Source organism: Lycorma delicatula, chromosome 2 (assembly GCF_047948215.1).
Source record: "Lycorma delicatula isolate Av1 chromosome 2, ASM4794821v1, whole genome shotgun sequence".
NCBI lineage: Eukaryota > Metazoa > Arthropoda > Insecta > Hemiptera > Fulgoridae > Lycorma > Lycorma delicatula.
The window spans coordinates 33,941,161-33,961,025 of NC_134456.1; the positions used below are offsets into that span (position 1 = coordinate 33,941,161).

The following is a 19,865-nucleotide window of genomic DNA, read 5'->3' on the forward strand; positions in this document are numbered from 1 at the left end:
TGAATACAAAAATAAGTAACCTAAAATATCAAACTAAATAACTTGGGAATCATTCAATTTTCATCAGCACTTACACTCTAAAACTCACTATACTGAACAATTACATTATAAAAAATAGAGGAACTGTACAATCTTGTCTATACAAGATTATATAGACAAAGCAGTCAGGAATTTTTCAATAACTAAGCTATTAAATTTCAAAATTATCAAGACTAGTTAGTCTTGATAATTTGTGTGTTATCAACACATAACACCTGAAATCCAAATATAAGTTTTTGTGGATGGTGTTGCTTATATGATGCTCAGATGTAAACTGCATAAGTATAGACCTGAAGTTTTTTAGAATGTAAATATTAAATATACTGAAAAAAAAAACCATCACACAGAACAAAATAAAAATAATGCTACAACACATGAAATATTATTTACCTTCATTTTTTCAACAGCATCACCTCCACTAGCTGATTTTACAATTATGTTCTTTTGCTTACTAAGCAATGTTTGACATAGTTTTTCAATAGACCTGACATTTTGAGAAAATGATGTTAAAAATACTGCTTTGGGACCAAATCCTGTTCTTAGCTGTAAAATTAAAATAGACAAATATATGATTATATACTAATAAAAAAGTAATAAAACTAAATAACCAATTGAGGTAGAATCTAAAATTACACTCCTGATCAGTATTGCAAGTGACTATTTTTTTTTAGATAATATACACCATAAAATATAAAATGCAAGGTTTATTCTAACTCTGTGATCAACATAACAAAATATGTTAAGCTTTTAGAAAAAGTTAAAAAAAAAAAATACAAAAAAGATCCTGGACTTAACATGTTTCCTGAAAATCAATGAGATATGAAGTTCTTTTACAAACATCATTATAGTTAATGGCATCCATTTTTTTTTAAGTAGTTAGAAAGAGCGTCCATTACATCTGTGTGAACTTGTTCACTTAATTTTTTTTTACCTTATTTAGTAAGTTTATAATTTCATACTTTGAAAGGAATTAAGAATTGTTGGCTTTTACATGCTAAGTAAAAAATTTACATGCTATGGTTAAAATCTTTGTATCTATGCCCCATTTCTATGACTTCGAAAGATTAAATATGCTGTTGAATGCAGTACTTAGATGTGTTCCTAGTAGAGTGATTGAATTTGCAACTGTTCTGACCAATGTAAAACTTGGTAGTCTCAGCCAGTCTTATTTTTATACTGCCAGACTCACAAGTTTATCAGTGTTTGTTTTATTAGTGTCATATAATATTATGTATTTTTGTGGTTTTAAAAGACATAATTTTTTCCAGAATATGTTGGCAATTATGCAGGAATGTTACATGAAACACAATTATCTAAGTTTACAGCAAAACGTTAACTCTCCTCCCTAACCCAAACATCTTTACTAACTCCAGCACACATTTTGTCTTATTTCCATAACTGAAATCCTGTTTGAAAGGATAATGATTTGGGACAATGAGGATAACAAAGAAAAACCAAGATAGATTGAAATGAAATCTGGTAGTGTTTTAGAAGTGAACATTTTTGGAGATGATGGATTAGAAGATGCATTATCTAAGGAAAAGCTATTTCAAAGAAGATAAGGCTTGCTAAATTATACCCACAGATATCTGAATAATTTATATAAAAAATAAAAGACTAATTATTAAATATGGTAATGTAATACAAGTAATGAGTTAAGACATAATGAATACTGATGAATTAGTATTGCGGAATATGATGTCAGGCAAGATAAAATCTCCTAGCAGTTATAACTAAATTCCAAATACAAAATGATAACTTTAATTATAGCAATTCAAAAGATTATGAAATAACCATTATCCAAATAAAAATTAGAAATATTTTTAACTAATATTTTTTATAGTCCTGCATATCTATTACACAAACAACAATTTCAATGTTTTTTCTTTTTTAACAAAATATATCTGGTTCTCGGTGTTACCTTTTACATACGTCATAAAGTTGGATTCCAGAACTAACTTCTTTTTCAGCTGCATTCTAAAACTGTCATCAAAACATTTTTTCTAACAGAAACTTTTTCTTAATATTTACGATATGCAGTTAGCATAAATCCATTAGAAAATCCATTTAGCAAAAATTTCTACACACACTCTTCATTAAAAAATAAAAAAGGTGTAAAATGTACTCGCTTCTGAAAGCTACAAAATTATTGAACAACACACAAAATATCATTGCTGATCAGCTGTTAATATTGCTGAAATGTAAAGTAAAATATTTCTCAAACAATTAATTTAATATTGAATAGGAAGGAGTTTATAATGTTTTTTAACCTAACTTAATTAACCCAGTTTTTTTAACCTAACTTAACTGGCCTTTTTTTTAGTAGTACATATTGTTTCAAAAATTTCTTTGAAATATCAAAAAGATTTTCATTTAGTTGAAAGTTGTATCATTTTTATACCACGTCTTATGTTCTGTTTAAATAAAAAACTGAAATTTATATTTGTTTTCAGTTCACCCTATTCACAACAATAACCAAAAATGTTTTTGCAAAGCTCTATTTGTCTACTGGCACTCAACAAAACAGTCCTATGTAATCTAATAAAGTTTCAACCTAAAAAAACCACACTGTGGCATCACTTTTCATCCAGATTTCTGAGCAAACTTTCACTGCTTATTATTTACGTCCTCATTACACTGTAGTCATGTTACTCAAAATATTTAGCAACTATTCAGTAGCATATTACTAAATTATCAATCTAATTTTTTCTTCAAAAAAATCATTCAAAAGAACCACCACTTTTCTTCCTTGATTTATGTCCACAACTTTCAATAAAATTTTAATTTTACCAATGTGAAAATTTTCAGCTTGATTACTGTTCCATAACAAAGAATTTCTGGACTGGTGTTTACACAAACATGTTAGCTGAAACTAATAAGTACTAAGATCTGTTATAGGCCATATTTTAAATAATCACTTGTCATTCAAAACAGTGAAGTAATTTTTCAAGTAGTGTGTGACTATTTTCTTTTTCTGAACTTTCAGATCCATAACCTATGCATACCATGTAACTTCATACCTAATTAAATTTTACAGAAAATAAGGTAATAAATTAAATCCCTCCATAAAATAAGAAAGCTTCAGTTACATTGCCAGTCAATGCTCAAAAATTTTATTATATTTTACAATTTCTCAAAACTTTTATCATCTTTATTCATGTTGTCTTCTTTGAGAAGAAAAATAATCAAATGTTTACACTGAACAAACGCTTCAGGAATTCATAAATATGAGGTATGGTTTTGCTACCATCAGAAATGTAAATAAATAGTAAAACTTTAAACACATCTAATTAAGAGTGGCGAAGTTAAAAAAGTAATTAAATAACATATTATAAAACATACACAGTACAAAATAATCATTAAAATATTTCCAAAATTAAAACACTCCACCACACCTACTAATAAATTAAACTCACCCATATCTTCTGTAAATCAAACATTTTTCACTTTTTATAACGTTTTATTGTTATCTTTTAAATTCCTTTCCTCTTACCCGTTTTATTTCTACTTTTATTTTCTTCTAATTCATCAAGATTTTTCTTGACAATCCTTAGTTTCTTGTTGCCGTTATATAGAGGAAATATACCATGTACAATTAAGTTGTTTTATGTTATTTCAGTTTATCTACAAATTTTATTGATTACTTTAGTAGTGACTATAACTTCCTGTCAGGATCTAAATTAACATTTTATAGTTATTTCCCTTGGATCCTTTCATCAAACAATTCTAAGAATAGGCAAGGGTTGTTTATAAACCCACTGAGGTGGCTCTTTAATTTCAGGTGGAAAAATATTTTTGCTGTACCATATAATTAAGCCAATTATAAAATCATTCATCAATAATGTGCTGCTTCTATCATGGTACAAATACCCTAATCTCTAGACTGAATTGAATGGGATGACTACCCACTGTATTGTGCTTTTCCCAATGAGTGGGTTAATTTTCTCATACTGCAGTTCCTCCATAAGTACTAGTACATCATTCTTTCCACTACTCTTGATCTTTCTTTCTGCACTTAGGTTCTGTGGGTCTAAGTCAGACTCTTGTCTGTCTACATTAGATATATAAGAATTTGTGAAGCCCTTAGTGTGATCTGGGGAAAAGATTATTCAACAGCAATCTCAGGAACCTAAAGTTTTCTGTCTAAAGACTGCACAGTACACCAAAACGTTAAAATAAGTATAATTCTGACTGAAATATAATAAAAAAAATGGAATTAAGTTCTTAATTGTCAAATATAAAATTTCATAATCTTTTAGCAGTTTTTGGCTGACAATGTGTTATTTTTCAAACTTAAGTTCACAAAATGTACAGTATCACTTTATGTATGTTTGTAATCATTCAATAACTACTGTTCAGAAAAGGATAAATAAATCAAATTTTATTTAAAAAAAAGCTGTAAAAGTTTTTTAATGCTTATTTATTTAACTGAATGATTGACCTATCAAATCACGTAACAGTAACTACACGGTGACATCACTTTTCATTCACATTTCTTAACATAACTTTCACTGCTAATTATTGGTGATTCATTACACTAGAGTCATGTTATTTAAAATATATTTAACAACTATTCAGCAGCATATTAACTAAATTACAAATCTAATTTTTTCTTCAAAATTCAGATCTCAATAAAATAAATTTTAAGATACTTGCATACAAATTATATCATTATTTTAAAAATATGCATGCTCTGCAAATGCGTACTTACATCTTGATAATACTTAGAATCATTTAAAAGAGTCAAAACTGCAACTATGCTTGCCAAAGTTTTTCCAGAATGAGGATTACCTACTACAACCAAATTATGATGCTTTGTTAAAACAGGATAAGCAAACATTTGCAACTGAGTAAGATCCTTCCTCTGCCTTGATTCCAATACCTAAAGAAAATTGACTAATGTAAAATGAAAATTTTGTTCAATTAAAATTAATTTTAAACTTAACATGTGTAGCAAGTTCTAATACTATAAGATAATATATATTAGAGTATAAATAAATACTTATATATTAATACTATAATGCAATATTAGAGTATAAATAAATACTTATATATTAATACTATAATGCAATATTAGAGTAAAAAACAACAATGTGCCCTTTTCGAACAATTACAATTTTCCACAATTATAGCACATGTGATAATATTACATTTATTTATTTTGTAACCTGTTTTAAACAGATACAATTTTTTAGATTCAATAAATATAAAATAAAACAGGAATGAAAAAAGTAAAAGAAGATATAAAAAAATTATCTTTTTTTTTAAATTGTGACTTCTTGAAGTTGACAGACACCAAACAAAGGATTACTAAAAATTTGGTACTTCTTTTTTACTTGGTGTCTACTGTAAAGGTCAAAATTTATAAAGACAAAATTGCATAATTTTTTAAAATTGTATTTATTTATAACTGTTGCAACAAAAAAAGATTACATACTAGACAAATAACATTTATGGTGTTACTTACTTTATGCAATTTTTCATTAATATTACAGTCAATCAGTCGTTCAGAAGGCTCAATTTCATCTTTTATTGAAGGTGATTGATGCAAAAGGACTCCATTATAAATCTTTTTATAAAAACTGAAAATAATATAGAATAAGAAGGATTAACATAACCATTCCTATTATATATATATATATCCTATCCATTCATATATTAAATTTTAGTTTAAATTCTGTACAGTACAGTAATTTGTAAGATTCTTTTTTACTTTTGTCTATTCCGAATAACGTAATGAGTTTCTTACATACCAATAGCTGCAAGTTTTTTTTTTTTACCTGTACTAACTTATGAGTCGCAAAAAAAATGTTTGATAGTTTCAACTGAAACTAAACTGGAAGTATTAGAACAATTAGATAAAGATCAATCGATAAAATCAGCAGCATTAGATTTAGATATTAAGAAATGATTAAAGACTGGAAAAAGAACCATTCATAGACTGAAGCATATTGTATGAAGTAAGTCAGCCAGGTGGCTCTTCAGGTGAGGTGAACCTTAAAAACACGTGTTTAGATTTACTAGATGAGGCACTGTGTATTTGGTTCCTTTATGAAAGAGAATGAGGAACACCTATTGGCAGACCTCTGTTAAAAAAAAAAAACCATTATTCTAAATGGAAAGATTGCTTCAGCAAATGGTTCTGGCAGCAGGACTATTAGCGACTCCTTTATACCAAGTGAAGAATGGTTACATTATTGGAAAAAGCACTATGAGTCCATACTTTAAGTATATCTGGGAAAAATTATCTAGACCACGCAGCAGTAGAAAAATTTATCAACTGCATAAAAAAAAAAAATCATCGACATGGAAAAACTTAATTTAGAACTGTATAATGGCGACGAGACAGGGCTTGTAAATAAGTCACTGCCAAATAAGACAACAGCCGTTTGGGATAAACATGCTGCTCCAGGATAAAAACAATAGAAAGACAGAATATCTGCTGTAATGCAAGCGGGACTTGCAAACTTCCACTTCTAGTAGGAAGTCTAAAAATCCAAAAGCACTAAAATGCATTAAGAAAAAGATGTTACTGATGTATTATACAGTGCTATAAGTGCACAAATGAGTGTTTTGTTATTTCAACAATGGTTTCATCACGAATTCATTGCTAAAGTAAAATTACAACTAAGAAAATTAAATTTATCTGAAAAAGCTGTGCTATTCCTAGATGAATTTGCAGAAGACAACATTATGGATCAGTTTCTACCACCTAATGTAACAACACCCTTGATCCAACCTATGGATCAAGGGGTATCCATCATACTTTACCTTTTAATTTTAAATATATACAAAAATATATCTGATATACGCCATTTTTTTTTTTTTTTGGGGTTGATGATCTTGCCACATAAGCTTGAAGCTTGTACCTGAGATGTGGAAATGAAATTGTAGCAAAAGAAAAATGCCACGTTATTGTTTCAGTCATAGTACAACAGCTTAAATATTGGTTAGTACTGTACAAAAAATACCACCTCAGTATCTCTTAAAACACAAAAAAAAATTCTTAGATTTAACAGACTTTTTTGCTTAACAAACTACACTCCCGACTAAGTCAGTTAACAGGGAGACTACTGTAGCAACATATACAACCAATAATGGCACTAGTTGTAGCATCAACAGTAGCACAGCATTAAAGGTTGCATTCAAATAAATGCAATTCAAGCAGACTTTGTTCAGTTTTAAGTTGCTCACCGGTATTAATAGCAAAAATTCATGCTCTAAAGTAAACAAAAATAAACCAATACACAAGGAATTCTATTTTTCTTTACTGAATTTTCTATACCAACTAATTAAAGGAAACCCATTTAAACAATAAAATTACAAATATAATGTAAATGAAATGTTTATTAATAATTATAAATATTTTTTTATTTTATCAAACATATATCAAACAGTAATTTATTAAATTATTATTAAATAATTTGTTTGTAGAGCCACCAAATCAATAAAACAAACCATTTAGCTTACAGCACTAACAGTGCTCTCACAATATTCTAGAGAGCGTTCAGCCACAAACAATGAATTTCATAATAAAATAACAGTAACTAATGCACTAATTATTTTATTATGTAAATTATAAGACTTATTACATTTTAGTGAAGATAGCAAAATATCTGAATAGTAAGGAACACAAAAGCATTAAAGCCTTACCAACATTATAAGGTTAAATGTTTGTTTTATTTGCTGCTTCTACAAATAAATTATTATTACATGTACTTTTAACTAACCTTTTCCCATGGTGCTGTTCTGTATCGCTTTCAGTATTACTAGCTTCTGACTGCGTAGGAACACTTTTCTCTTTACGTTTTGTAAATTTTTCATACAGCATCAACACATTGGAAGACATCTGTTTACCTTTAGCTGTAATTTCACAAGACTCTTTCTCCCGCTTAATATTTTTTGAGAATAAATTAGATTCATTACTGGAACTTGTGTCAGATTCAGAAAGATATCTTTTACTAAGATCAGAATGCCCAGAAAAATTATTATTTGATGAACAATTGGATTCTGATGGTAATGATATATTAACATGATCAGCACTTTTTTCACAACTTTTAAGTGAATCATTAATCCTACTTTTACAAACACTTTCACCAAATGCAGCTCTCAGTAAGTATTCTCGGCTAGTATTAGGTAAGTTACCTGTATTATTACGTTGGCCAACACAATTAAGTAGTTCATTTGCATTATTATCTAAAGAAGAATTCAACAATTTTTTAGTTACTTCATTATATGAATTTTTTTCAATTAAATTTTCATCAATTGGTTTTTTAAGCTCCAATTCACAATTTTTTACATCCTTATGTTTTTCTGGAATTTTGTTTACCTTAGAAATCTTTGAGGGTAAAACTGTAAAAAAAAATAATTTACAACAAAAGTAAATTAAGCCCTTCCTGTTTGAGAGAACCACGTAAGACAACATTACTATGGATGCTCACAAACAGGAAGGTCATGTATGGTGATTTTAAACAATGTTTTTGTTTATCAACATTGCCAAAAAAACAAATCAAATACAAAATACATTCTGTTTATAAAGGTATAAAGTACAGTATATATATATATATATATATTAGTTGTAACATTATATACTTATTATTATATTAGATATTCTTAGCTTATCACAAAACTCATCTACAGCATATAATGATAATCTGATATCTTGCAGAATTGCTCAGCTTTTCCCATGTGTATATTCTCCTATTATGATATTTAAACTGGGTGCTGGCAATTAATACTTCATGCAAAACTCAATAAGTCGGTCCCCTCTTTCATTCCTTTTGCCCAACCCGTATTCACCCACAATATTTCCTTCCTTGCCTTTTCCGATGCTTACATTCCAATCTCCAACTATTATTAAATTTTCATCCCGTTTTATGTGTTTATAATTGTGCTTTGTCAATTTCTTTGTATACCCACTCTACCTCATCATCATGGGCAATAGTAGGTATATAAATGTTAACAATCATTGTTGGCTTAGGTTTTGATTTTATCCTGATTACAATGATTGATTCTATCACTAAGCTTTTTGAAATACTCTACTCTCTTCCCTCTTTTCTTGTTCATTATGAAACCTTCTCCTGCCTGCCCTTTATTTGACGCTAAGTTAATTATTCTAAAATCAATTGACTTAAAGTCGTTTTCCTCTTCCCACCAAACCTTGCTAATTGCTACTACATCTACAATTAGCCTACCCATTTCCCTTTTTAAATTTTCTATCCTACCAACGTTTTTTAGACTTCTAACATTTCATCCTCTGACTCATAGAATGTTATTTTTTAATTTTCTGGTGACCCCTTTCTTAGCAGTCCCCACCCGGAGATCCAAACAGGGGACCAGTTTAAATCCAGAATATTTTACCATAGAAGGCACCTTCATCTTTGTTACATGAAAATGCAGAGAGCTACATTTGTTGGAAAAAAAACAGCTGTAGTTTTCCATTGCTTTCAGATGTGCAGTACTCAGAAGATTGAGTGATGTTGATATAGCCAATAAGTCCTCCTAACCTAAGCCCTTAACTACTGAAACAGCTGCTGCCCTATTTCAGAAATCAGGAAATAAATGTTACAAACAAAAAATAGATAAAAATAAACTTTATACTTACGATCAAATTCAAATTTTGGATTCTTAGTGGCCAATTTTTCACAACAGAGTTCATCATTTAAACACAAATATTGTTCACCTCTTTTAATTATAATGATACCAAAACCAATCCCTCTAACTTTATTTACTTCCTTAAAATATATCTTATCTGCTTCATCAAAGCAATTTTTAAAGTATACCAAATGAGAAGGTTTCCATTCATTACACTCCCTAAACAAAAATAAGAATAAAAATTTTTAAGTCAAAAAATTAGTATATAACAATGTAATATGACAGCAGCATTTAAAAAATTAAAAACCTTATTCACAAACTAGATACTCCAAATGTAGTACTTTTGGGAGCTTAAAATTATATGAAATTGTCAAAATTCAGTTATCCTGAACTGGTTCATTATAACACTTTTATTTTGTACCATTTGTATACAACTTTCCTTTACCCTTTTTAACTTTCCTTTACCACATGTTCAAGATGTGATGAAAAAAATTATCAGAATTTGAATTTTTATCAAAAAGACTTATTTACTTATTCTTCTATACTGATATTGTCTATCTGAGATGCAATACATTTATGCCATAATTTCTCCCAATCCTCAAAACATTTGCATAGCACAATTATTGATATAGTCTCAAGTTCACTTGATCATTTTCTTCATTTCATCTATTGCCGTAAATCGTCAATCGTAAAAGTTTGAGGTAGTACATCTAAGTAATTCTGAGTCATCAGCAAAGTCAGCTAACGATTGTTCTGCAACATTACTTCTGTTGAAAATTGTACATTTTGAAAAACAGTTTGCTGCTACTCATTTCATACCCAAAATGTGAGTCACTGTTTCACATCAGATTGCATTCACATCACATTTCTCTATAGTAATTTCTCTAATGGACAAGGAATATTAGATCTGGAGGATCAAAATAGTAGAAAAAATTCTTAGTTTTTCAAAATTTGTTTAAAAGTACATGGTTTAAATCAATAAATTGGAAAATTCCACACTTAAACAAGAAAACTACCAATTCAAACAAGTGAAATACTTTCAAAATATGATTGAATGTTATGACTATTAGTTACATGTGCCATTTTGAATTTCTCAAATATCTTTAATGATTCAAAAGTTATGAGCATTTGCTTATGGCATGCATGACTTGTAAATATGAGGTGTGTTTTTTAAGTAAGGGCCGTTTTCAATTAGCCGCTATTAGATTCGGTGGAAGTTGATGGCGTTAGTGTAGCATGTTTATTTATATCAATGCTCATCTGTTTGTAATAATAGGTTAACATTATTTGCGTTGAAATGAGTGCTACAATAAATAATCCATTGATTTGAGAAGTACAATTAGTAATTCGTTATCTACTGGCAAAAAACAGATCAGCTGCTGATATCATAGAGAAATTGTCAATGTTTAAGGACCCAGTGTTATGTGCGAAAGTAAAGTTCACCAATGGTGTAGCTTGTTTTATGGAAAAAGAATGAATGTTCACGACGAAGAATGTAGTGACCGCCTGCCTGCCTGCCTGCCATCACAGATGAATTGACTAAAATGTGAATGCAAAAATCCTTGGAAACAGAAGTCTGTTTCTCAATTATCAAACGAATTCACTTTTGTTTTGCAATCAGTAAGTTACAACAATTTAACTGAAAAACTGGGTTGCAAAAAATTATTTCAAAAAGATACATGAGATGGGTACTAAAAATGTTGACAGAAACACATAAAGAAATATGTCTTGCTTTAGCTCAAAGATTTATGAAACACTACAAAAATGAAGGTGATGATTTATGGAAAAATATTGTGACTGGTGGTGAGACGTGGATATCTTATTCAAATGTTGAGACAAAGCAGCAATCAATGCAATGGCAGCATTCATCATCCATGGAGCCCAAAAGGTTTAAACATGAAAGTTCAATGAAAAAGCATAATCTTTTTCATTAAAGGGATATTGCTGATTGAATTTCTCGAACATGGAAGAACTGTTAATGCCTATTCCTACTGTGAAACGCTTACGAAACTTAGATGTTCAATTCAAAACAAAGGCATGGGACGCTAATTGTCAGGATTTTGTTTCTCCAAGATAATGCACAATCTCACATTGCAAACAAAACCACTGAACAATTGCAACGATTTCATTGGGAAAACTTTAAACATCCACCTTACAGTCCGGATCTAGCACCAAGAGATTACCTTTTTCTTCATTTAAAATAATAGCCTGCGTCGCAGATGTTTGAATATTATGAGGAATTGTAAAACAGCGTAATTAATTGTTTAAATCACATGCAGGAGAATTCCTCAGTAACAGAATAATGAAGCTGGTAAGCAAATATCAGAAGTGTATTGCAGTGAATGGTGAATATGTAAAAAAATAGTACGAGCAAACACTGCTAGCACCATTGGAAAGCTGAGAAAATTCTACACAGTTTTGCTACTGCCATTTTTCTACAACCACAGATTCAGCAATATTTTATTAACAAAAAGCCACTCACTAAGTACGTTTGTGAGAGTGCAACTGCACCAGTATATACAAGGAATGTTTTTTAAGAAACGGCTGTTCTGATATAAAAATTGAAATAAGCGAAATAGAAAAACTTTACTATAACAAAATAAACTTATAAAATTAAACGTATGTACTGATGCAGCAGTCGCACTCTCACAAACATACTTAGAGAGTGGTTTTTTGTTAACCCTTCAAGCCGGTATTTAAATTTTTAGAGGCCTACCCTACTGCCGGTAATTTAAATAATGCCCAACCAGCAGCTGTATTACAGTACTAAAAGTAAAAAATTATAGCTTCAAAACTATTACACCAATTTAAACCAAATTTTCAGCAGATATAGAACAAATACAAACCTTTCAGAAAAAATAAGAAAACATTTTATTTTAGTGAAATATGAATTTATAGTTGGTTTTTGAATAATTCCCATAAGAATTTGCAGTACAAAATAAGTATACAATTCATCACTGTCTACATTTTTCCAGTCATGAACTCTGGACCGTGGCATCAAGTCATTTTGTTTCGAATTTATGAAGTCATTGGCATAGCAATTTTCATGATCGAAAAAATATTTAAATGCTTGTGAAACACACTGTACTTGGTTAACTATTTTACGTCTTTCAGTAAAGGAGATTTTTTGTGAGGTGTAAGAATCACCCACTTTTCCCCATCTCCATTCTGTCTTTTCTTGTACGCTTCATTTGTATATCAATATCGTCATCACTATCGCCACTACTCTGTTCAGAATCTTCTTTATTTTACGATTTTCTGGCACAAAATCTTCATCACTATCAAATTCACTACCACTATCAAATATTCTAATGTTACTGTTATACATATCTTCTAAACATTCAATAATTTGTTCCGATATAAGATTACACAACGTGCTTGACCCGGCCATTTTCATTTACTCACAGCTGATGCAACTGACTGAAAGAAGAGCATTCAACTTCATAGAACAAAATCGTATTTCATCACCGATATGCAATCCTATGCAGTTATAAAAATATGGAAGGGAAGAACGAAGCCTCGTGATAACACAGAGCCAGTTGTTCAAATAAACATTACGAGATGACAGTGTTATGAAGTTCTGAAGCAAGTACTGCGAGACTGTCACGTCCACCTGCCAATACATACAACTTAACATGTGCGTGACATTCATGTGTTCCCTGCCTGAAGGGTTAATATAAAATATTGCCAAATCTAGTAGTTGTAGAAAAATGGCACTAGCAAATCTGTGTAGAATTTTCTCAGCTTTCCGATGATGCTAGCAGTGTTTGCTAGTTTAATAAACAACTGATATATTAAAGAAAACTGAAAAAGTGACTTTTTTACAATAACTTGTTAATAAAAACATTAGTTAAAAGATATTTTTATAAAAAGTTCTGTACATTAATCTATACACCTTTAGGCCCTTTCCACTTGATCTCACCCATGGGAAAATGTTTTCTCATATTTCGACCCTGCCAATGTAACATGCATCACCTATAACAGTGATTCAACAATTATTGACCACAATGTCCTTCATTTTGTCGATATTTTCATTGGTCATTGATGTTTAGTATGTCCAACCCTTTTGTTGTCTACATGGCCTTCTTGAAACTGTTTGTACCACTCACAAATCTTTGGTGTCAACATACTTCACCAAAAATCCTTCTCAACATCACCACTCACTGCAGTTTATTTCATTTTTAATGCTAATTATTAGGTAAATCACTTTTTCTGTCCTTTTCAAACAAAGTATGTCACCACTTGTAATAAAATGCCTTCTAACTACCTGGCTGTCAAATCTGAAATTGTATCTAATACAGTTGAAAATATTGATATACATTATAGTTAGTGCTGCCATTGCACAGGGAAAAACAAACACAGTAGAGAAGACATTTTACTCTATTTTCTTGTTATTTTTTATCACACCTTGTACACCTTTCCGTATTATACAAAAATATAACTTCAATATCTATTAATCCATTTGTGGATGTTTAGCATTCAATGTTTTCAAAATTCATGTACAAAGAACATCTAACAACCCTTTTGCATAAAATCAGAACATTACATTATCTAGCAGCAAAAAACAATCATCTATACAATGAAGTTTGTAACAGAATATTCACCATCTGAAAGCCTTGTTTTCTATTCCAGACCTCTTGTTTCATGAGAAAAGATCATCTAACCAAAGAACATTCGACCAAACAGCATTTGAAAACTTATCAAAAATAATCAAAACCAAAACTTGCTTACATGACTCAAATTATCTTCATCTGTTGCAGCCAATATGACATAAGTTGTTTAGTTTTCACAGCAGTTTTTATAAAAACTAAACTCATCTGAACACCCATACAAAAAATAATATAAATAAATATAAGAAAAAAATTAATAATAATTAAAAATTTTATCTATTTACAAAATTTCTTCTTTTACCACTGCTGTTCTATTATAATACTTAATAATAAATTATGCAATTTTTTCCTAAAAAATATATCATAAAAATTTTCACAATAACCCTGGTTAACTGGCAAGCGTGAAAAAATAAAAATAAAGTAAAACCCCCTGTAATAAAGTGTTAGTAAGGAGTAGAAAGTAAACAAAGTAATATAAATTAAACAGTATAAAATGACACATATTTCTCATTTCATATTAATCAATCAAAAAAAGAGCTTGAAATATGCCAAATTATCAAGAAAATTCCAAATCAAAATATAAAAAAAATAAAAGCGCAGTGAATTAATAAAAAATGTTTTCACGATGAACGTTCAAGTTCTTATGTTTTTCAACACAATCCCCTTCCCCTTCCCGTGTACTTATTTCATCTTTTAACAAACTTTAAATTCATTCCTAGAAGAAACTTCAAAGTTGGTTAGCCAATTTTGGAGTCCTCTCATGATCTTTTCATCAGAACAAATATAATTCCCTTATAGCTCTTTTTCAATGGCCAAAGAGATAAAATAAGAAATAAGATAATTTAAGTAAGTTCCAGGACTCTACAGTGAATAGACCAGCAGTTCAGAACCAAAATCTTGAAGAAAAGGATTGTTTTGTTTGACTGATTTTTGTTTTGTCATATCAGTGTTATCGTAAAGCAAGTTCACACCTTCTAAAAGTTTACCGCACCTATTAGTCTTTATTATATTTTTCATCAGTAATCAAAGTAGCTCTAATTAATTATTTAGTTTCACCTTTAAGTATAAAATAAATAATAAAACTGGACCTTTCATATTCCATAACAATATTGTCATCAACCTTTCTGTATGCACATGAGTTTTGAATTTTTTCCTACATGAGATAAAGGATGTTTCTGAGCTATATTTTGTTGCAAGCTATTGAGTTCAAAATGATAGACATGGGTTCTTCATGATCTGTGAGACATGGGTCTCATGAACAGTTATATCTGTTTCAGAAATGTGTCCTTCATTTTCCTAACATTTCAAAAGCTTTTAAAAATTTCTTAATGATTCTCTTAGTGAATGTCTTTTAATTTATAGAACCCAGAAAGCGCTGATTTTTTAAAAGTTCAAAGAATTGTGTACAACTGAGAATATTTGAATGTTAATAACTGGAATTTGTGAAGTTAGTCACAAGACTTGATTCAATATTTTTTTTTTATATCAGACACATCATTTTTTTATCTATACAACCCATAAAAATTATAAAATTATACATTTTTTCTCAAGCTAGATATGGACCTACAGACTGCCTTGTTTTTTTGAAAATATAGAATAAAAATTTCCACTACACAGAATAATGACAATTTCAAAGCAGTTGTTAGACTAGTTGTGTCTAAACAAACACTATGATAAAAAAATGAATCAATCCTTGCAATTAACATTAAAATGTCACAGTTATGATGTTTCAAACATCACAGTTGTGGTTTGATTCAGTGGGTTAAACCTTAAAATGATAAAGTTGCAAGCAGTTAAAATATAAGCCACGGCTTGAGCTCTGTTTAAGGTAAAAATAATTACTACATTAGACTTAGTATTTTCAAACACAATAAAATGAATATTTCTCATGAGTGTTCAGTAAAGAAAATTAAAATATTCTATTCAAATACATTAAGAAAAAAATAATATATTCAAGCCCTGCAACTAACATCACAAATGCCATACTTATTAACATCACAGTTGAGATTTTGCCACTAATGGGCTAATGTAAACGGTTCAATATAATTTTAATAAGATAATTAAAAGAAGGATAAAGTAGATTCACTAAGGCAATTTGATTTAGATCTGTTTTACTGAAGTAAGTGAATGCCAATGTCTCAGCTGATATCTACAAGGTTTTATTTACAGGCATTTATAGTGTAGTCCTAACACACATACTAAAGCAATATTTTACTTTAGAAATTTTTGATAGTAGTAGGCTTTTTTTTTACTTGTCAAGAGGCAAAGGGTAAAATAAGTGAATCTTTATTTAATAGATTTAACAAATTAAAAGGGATAGTGGGAACTAGAAACCTAGAATAATTAATAATAATGGGAACTAGAATAGTTGACAAAAACAAAATTTCTTCACATTTAAAGGACATCATTACACAAATTACTGACATTTTATTTCTGATATTATAGTACTTACATTTTCTTTGGAGATATATTTCAAGCCCCGCATTGTATTTAACAAAACATATGAAATAAAAAGTTTATAAAGATTAAAATTAATAAATGTTCTTTGACTTACACTGGAATTAAGCTGATGTATGGTTCATTGGTAAACTCCATGCACACAGGTTGAATTCCAAAAAAACTGATGCGATATGCCAAACTTGGAATATGCTTCAACTTTTCAGGTAGTGGAAGAAACAAACAATTTGATATAAAAGTAAAATTCCCCTGATCAATTAGAAACACTTGGGATTTTTCATTATTTACAGAAAGAACTTCAGCTCGAAACCAGCAATCTCCATTAAGACTAACAGCACATCTCTGGTTAACAAATAATTTATACAATATAATCACAAATTTACACCATTACCCAAAAATACATATATTAAATAAGCTACTCATTTGCCCCATTAATCTACATTTAAATTAAATTGCAATGCCTCCCGCATTTGTTACACAAGATAAGAAAAAAGTACTTTTATAGTTTATCCTCTATCCTTCCTTAAATTGAAACATTTTACTTTTTTTTTTTTTTTGTCTTCAGTCATTTGACTGGTTTGATGCAGCTCTCCAAGATTCCCTATCTAGTGCTAGTCGTTTCATTTCAGTATACCCTCTACATCCTACATCCCTAACAATTTGTTTTACATATTCCAAACGTGGCCTGCCTACACAATTTTTCCCTTCTACCTGTCCTTCCAAAATTAAAGCGACTATTCCAGGATGCCTTAGTATGTGGCCTATAAGTCTGTCTCTTCTTTTAACTATATTTTTCCAAATGCTTCTTTCTTCATCTATTTGCCGCAATACCTCCTCATTTGTCACTTTATCCACCCATCTGATTTTTAACATTCTCCTATAGCACCACATTTCAAAAGCTTCTAACCTTTTCTTCTCAGATACTCCGATTGTCCAAGTTTCACTTCCATATAAAGCGACACTCCAAACATACACTTTCAAAAATCTTTTCCTGACATTTAAATTAATTTTTGATGTAAACAACTTATATTTCTTACTGAAGGCTCGTTTAGCTTGTGCTATTCGGCATTTTATATCGCTCCTGCTTCGTCCATCTTTAGTAATTCTACTTCCCAAATAACAAAATTCTTCTACCTCCATAATCTTTTCTCCTCCTATTTTCACATTCAGTGGTCCATCTTTGTTATTTCTACTACATTTCATTACTTTTGTTTTGTTCTTGTTTATTTTCATGCGATAGTTCTTGCGTAGGACTTCATCTATGCCGTTCATTGTTTCTTCTAAATCCTTTTTATTCTCGGCTAGAATTACTATATCATCAGCAAATCGTAGCATCTTTATCTTTTCACCTTGTACTGTTACTCCGAATCTAAATTGTTCTTTAACATCATTAACTGCTAGTTCCATGTAAAGATTAAAAAGTAACGGAGATAGAGAACATCCTTGTCGGACTCCCTTTCTTATTATGGCTTCTTTCTTATGTTCTTCAATTGCTACTGTTGCTGTTTGGTTCCTGTACATGTTAGCAATTGTTCTTCTATCTCTGTATTTGAACCCTAATTTTTTTAAAATGCTGAACATTTTATTCCAGTCTACGTTATCGAATGCCTTTTCTAGGTCTATAAACGCCAAGTATGTTGGTTTGTTTTTCTTTAATCTTCCTTCTACTATTAATCTGAGGCCTAAAATTGCTTCCCTTGTCCCTATACTTTTCCTGAAACCAAATTGGTCTTCTCCTAACACTTCCTCCACTCTCCTCTCAATTCTTCTGTATAGAATTCTAGTTAAGATTTTTGATGCATGACTAGTTAAACTAATTGTTCTGTATTCTTCACATTTATCTGCCCCTGATTTCTTTGGTATCATTACTATAACACTTTTTTTGAAGTCTGACGGAAATTCCCCTTTTTCATAAATATTACACACCAGTTTGTATAATCTATCAATCGCCTCCTCCCCTGCACTGCGCAGTAATTCTACAGGTATTCCGTCTATTCCAGGAGCCTTTCTGCCATTTAAATCTTTTAATGCTCTCTTAAATTCAGATCTCAGTATTGTTTCTCCCATTTCATCCTCCTCAACTTCCTCTTCTTCCTCTATAACACCATTTTATAATTCATTTCCTCCATATAACTCTTCAATATATTCCACCCATCTATCGACTTTACCTTTCGTATTATATATTGGTGTACCATCTTTGTTTAACACATTATTAGATTTTAATTTATGTACACCAAAATTTTCCTTAACTTTCCTGTATGCTCCGTCTATTTTACCAATGTTCATTTCTCTTTCCACTTCTGAACACTTTTCTTTAATCCACTCTTCTTTCGCCAGTTTGCACTTCCTGTTTATAGCATTTCTTAATTGCCGATAGTTCCTTTTACTTTCTTCATCACTAGCATTCTTATATTTTCTACGTTCATCCATCAACTGCAATATATCGTCTGAAACCCAAGGTTTTCTACCAGTTCTCTTTATTCCGCCTAAGTTCGCTTCTGCTGATTTAAGAATTTCCTTTTTAACATTCTCCCATTCTTCTTCTACATTTTCTATCTTATCTTTTTTACTCAGACCTCTAGCGATGTCCTCCTCAAAAATCTTCTTTACCTCCTCTTCCTCAAGCTTCTCTAAATTCCACCGATTCATCTGACACCTTTTCTTCAGGTTTTTAAACCCCAATCTACATTTCATTATCACCAAATTATGGTCGCTATCAATGTCTGCTCCAGGGTAAGTTTTGCAGTCCACGAGTTGATTTCTAAATCTTTGCTTAACCATGATATAATCTATCTGATACCTTGCAGTATCGCCTGGCTTTTTCCAAGTGTATATTCTTCTATTATGATTTTTAAATTGGGTGTTGGCAATTACTAAATTATACTTCGTGCAAAACTCTATAAGTCGGTCCCCTCTTTCATTCCTTTTGCCCAGCCCGTATTCACGCACTATATTTCCTTCCTTGCCTTTTCCAATGCTTGCATTCCAATCTCCAACTATTATTAAATTTTCATCTCCTTTTACGTGTTTAATTGCTTCATCAATCTCTTCGTATACACATTCTACCTCATCATCATCATGGGCGCTTGTAGGCATATAGACGTTAACAATCGTTGTCGGTTTAGGTTTTGAATTTATCCTTATTACAATGACTCTATCGCTATG

At 30.2% G+C, this 19,865-nt stretch overlaps 1 protein-coding gene across 9 annotated transcripts in view; it reads right to left on the reverse strand.

Moving 5' to 3' along the window:
- Window positions 1-19,865, reverse strand: part of LOC142320626 (putative ATP-dependent RNA helicase TDRD12) — a 126,145-nt gene that overhangs the window by 93,167 nt on the left and 13,113 nt on the right. For 8 of the 9 annotated variants that reach the window (XR_012755454.1, XR_012755457.1, XR_012755452.1 and 5 more), the window contains exons 3-8: window positions 16,798-17,042; window positions 9,644-9,852; window positions 7,770-8,391; window positions 5,507-5,621; window positions 4,751-4,921; window positions 430-582 (exon numbers count right to left, since the gene is read on the reverse strand). Coding sequence is in view for 2 of the 9 variants with exons in the window: in XM_075358639.1 (XP_075214754.1) it covers window positions 430-582; window positions 4,751-4,921; window positions 5,507-5,621; window positions 7,770-8,391; window positions 9,644-9,852; window positions 16,798-17,042 (1,515 nt within the window). In the remaining 7 variants the exon portion in view is untranslated. The remainder of the gene's footprint in view (window positions 1-429; window positions 583-4,750; window positions 4,922-5,506; window positions 5,622-7,769; window positions 8,392-9,643; window positions 9,853-16,797; window positions 17,043-19,865) is intronic. The other variant, XM_075358640.1, reaches the window with a different exon arrangement.